This window comes from Babylonia areolata, chromosome 4 (assembly GCF_041734735.1).
Source record: "Babylonia areolata isolate BAREFJ2019XMU chromosome 4, ASM4173473v1, whole genome shotgun sequence".
NCBI classification, from domain to species: Eukaryota; Metazoa; Mollusca; class Gastropoda; order Neogastropoda; family Buccinidae; genus Babylonia; species Babylonia areolata.
This window is the reverse complement of record NC_134879.1, coordinates 48,551,032-48,553,531: the sequence shown is the minus strand read 5'-3', so window position 1 is coordinate 48,553,531 and position 2,500 is coordinate 48,551,032. Positions and strand designations below refer to the sequence as shown.

Below are 2,500 nucleotides of genomic sequence, written 5' to 3'. Positions count from 1 at the left end.
GGACATCATCAAGGAGATCCCGGACGAGACAGGTGGCGGCTCCTGCAGCGGGGACGAAACCAAAGCCTTCCTCAACCGCCCGGAATCCGAGCTGTCCATCAAGCCTCTGAAACCCCCGGCCCCGAAACCTCCCACAGACCGCCTGCCCTACGGCAAGGAGGACGCGCAGGTGATGGACCTACACCGCGAGCCCAAAGTGGTGCACGACGCGGAGCTGGTGATCGACAGGATTTTCTCCAGGGCGCAGCCCGCCAACACCAAAGGCAGTGAGACCTTCGTGGACCCCGCCTTGGGACTGGACGAGTCCGCCATCCGCAAACTGGCCATGCTGCCCGCGGTGGCGGACGGCCACGATCAGCGGGACGCGGGCTGTGACCCGGACGACCCTCAGCAGCACCAGCCCTTGCTGATCGGCACGGACTCCAAGCACGTGCGCTACGTGCGCAGTCTGAGCGACAAGGTGGAGCTGCTGTCCAGGGACGAGCTGCTACCGGCAGACGCCCGGAGGTTCGACGTCCTCAGGAAGCGGCTGCTGCACGCCGGAAGCTTCGGTGCCATTGGGGTGCAGGTGAGACACACGTGTACCGGTAGTCTTTGTGTTAGGTGAGATAAGGTTGGTATTTATATGATCTTCTCAGGTGAAATGCGGCAGAAGTCTTTGTGTTTTGAAAAAGGGAGTAGTGGTGAGTGTGAGAAAGGGGTAGGGGTTCAAGAACTGGTAACAGTAGCAGTTAATTACAAACGTCTACTGATCCTAGACATGAGGGTACCATTCATAACAAAGAGAGGCTTTTTTTTTCTTTCTTAAAAGTAGATTTCATTTTCACTGATGTCAATACAAGATTCTTCATACAGACAATTCAAAACTAGGCATTGGAAATGAATGTGCTCACGATGACACGCTACAAGTTACATTTCTAGAAATGTTGTCCTCTATGACTTTAATGAGGGCGCGCATGTGTGTGTGTGTGTGTGTGTGTGTGTGTGTGTGTGTGTGTGTGTGTGTGTGTGTGTGCGTGTGTGTTCGCGCGCGCATGTGTGTGTATGTGTAAGCGCGTGCGAGCGTGAGTGTGAACCTAGGAGTGGTAGTATTATACTAAATAGCACTTTCATTTATCGTCTTTCCATTTATTCAAGTAAATACGATGATAGACATCTGTGAACGTGCGTGTGTGTGTGTGTGTGTGTGTGTGTGTGTGTGTGTGTGTGTGTGTGTGTGTGTGTGTGTGTGTGTGTGTGCACGCAGTCTATGTGGATTTTATTCACTCTCTCCAAAACACTGTATGAAAGTATCATCAAAGATTTCTTTAAAAAACATAATCATATCATAATTAGTAATATTGTAAATATCGTGTGTGTGTGTGTGTGTGCGTGCGTGTGTGCGTGCGTGCGTGCGTGCGTGCGTGCGTGTGTGTGTGTGTGTGTGTGTGTGTGTGTGTGTGTGTGTGTGTGTTTCAGCTGTTGGATATCGTCGGGTCCTGCTGGGTGAAAGAGGTCCCACCCTCTACAGCGGACATTGTGGATCAGCTGACCGATCATGTGACAGAGACGGAGCTATGATTACTACTACTACTGCTTCGGGGATGTCAGTGACTCCCCTCTAGGACTTCTTACCAGGGCCGGATCGCCAGCCAGGACTTCGCCGCACATGCAGAAACCCAGGGCAGGTCCTAGGTTCCGCTTCCCCTTGGAACGCCAGACGGACCTCACACCCAGACACAATTCCAGGTCTCGCCTCCTCCCCCCCCCCCCCCCCCCCCCTCCCCCCTCCCGCCCCCTGCCCCCGACCCCCACCCCACCTAGAACAAGTTACAACGCAACCCTCACTGAACTAAGATCCAAGCCCTCAACAACTTGGCCTTGAATCAGTTTAAAACCCCTTGACTACCAGAGAAAAGAACAGTTGAAAGTGGTGTTTCAAGTCATGAATCCGTACCCAGAACATTCTGGGGAAAAAAAAAAAAAAAAAAAAAAAAAACTAAGAAAATGGTCTGCAGATATAGCACTCTAGAATCAAATGTGTGAATTTTCAGCCTTCCAGAGTCATTTCTCTCTCTTTTGATGGCGTCATCAGTGATGTCACTGTGAACGTAAGGACTACGTCCTGGTGCAGTGAAGGGGGCTTCGGGCAGCAACAACCAACAGGTCGGTTAAATTCCACTTGATCAGTGACTTCCCTTGGTCCCATGGGGTCTAAGTGGTTAGGGTTTCGCGCTTTTTTTTTTTTTTTTTTTTTTTTTTTTTTCAAACGTGACTCCGCTGTGTAAGGTTGTGCCTGGTTGAACGCGTGCCGAGCTCCCAGTCAGTCAGAAAGTACGTGCAGCCTGAGTTCGAATCTCAGGCAAACGCAAGCTATACAATTGTTGGCATTTTCACCGCTGCCCTTCTGAACGTGGCATGTTCTTGCTGCCGAATGGTGCCAGTGTAGAGTGTAGTGTAGTGTAGTGTAGTGCAGTGTAGCGTAGGCAAGTTCCCTCGTCCAGTTTTTTTCTGGGATGGG

At 51.1% G+C, this 2,500-nt stretch overlaps 1 protein-coding gene across 1 annotated transcript in view; it reads left to right on the top strand.

The window, feature by feature from the left end:
- LOC143281259 (uncharacterized) overlaps nt 1–1,752 on the top strand; it is a 53,427-nt gene extending 51,675 nt beyond the window's left edge. The window contains exons 7-8 of the mRNA XM_076586376.1: nt 1–568; nt 1,459–1,752. The exon at nt 1–568 is cut by the window's left edge and continues 1,953 nt beyond it. Of these exons, the coding sequence (XP_076442491.1) occupies nt 1–568; nt 1,459–1,560 (670 nt within the window). The 3' untranslated portion in view covers nt 1,561–1,752. The remainder of the gene's footprint in view (nt 569–1,458) is intronic.
- Nucleotides 1,753–2,500: the final 748 nt, after the last annotated feature.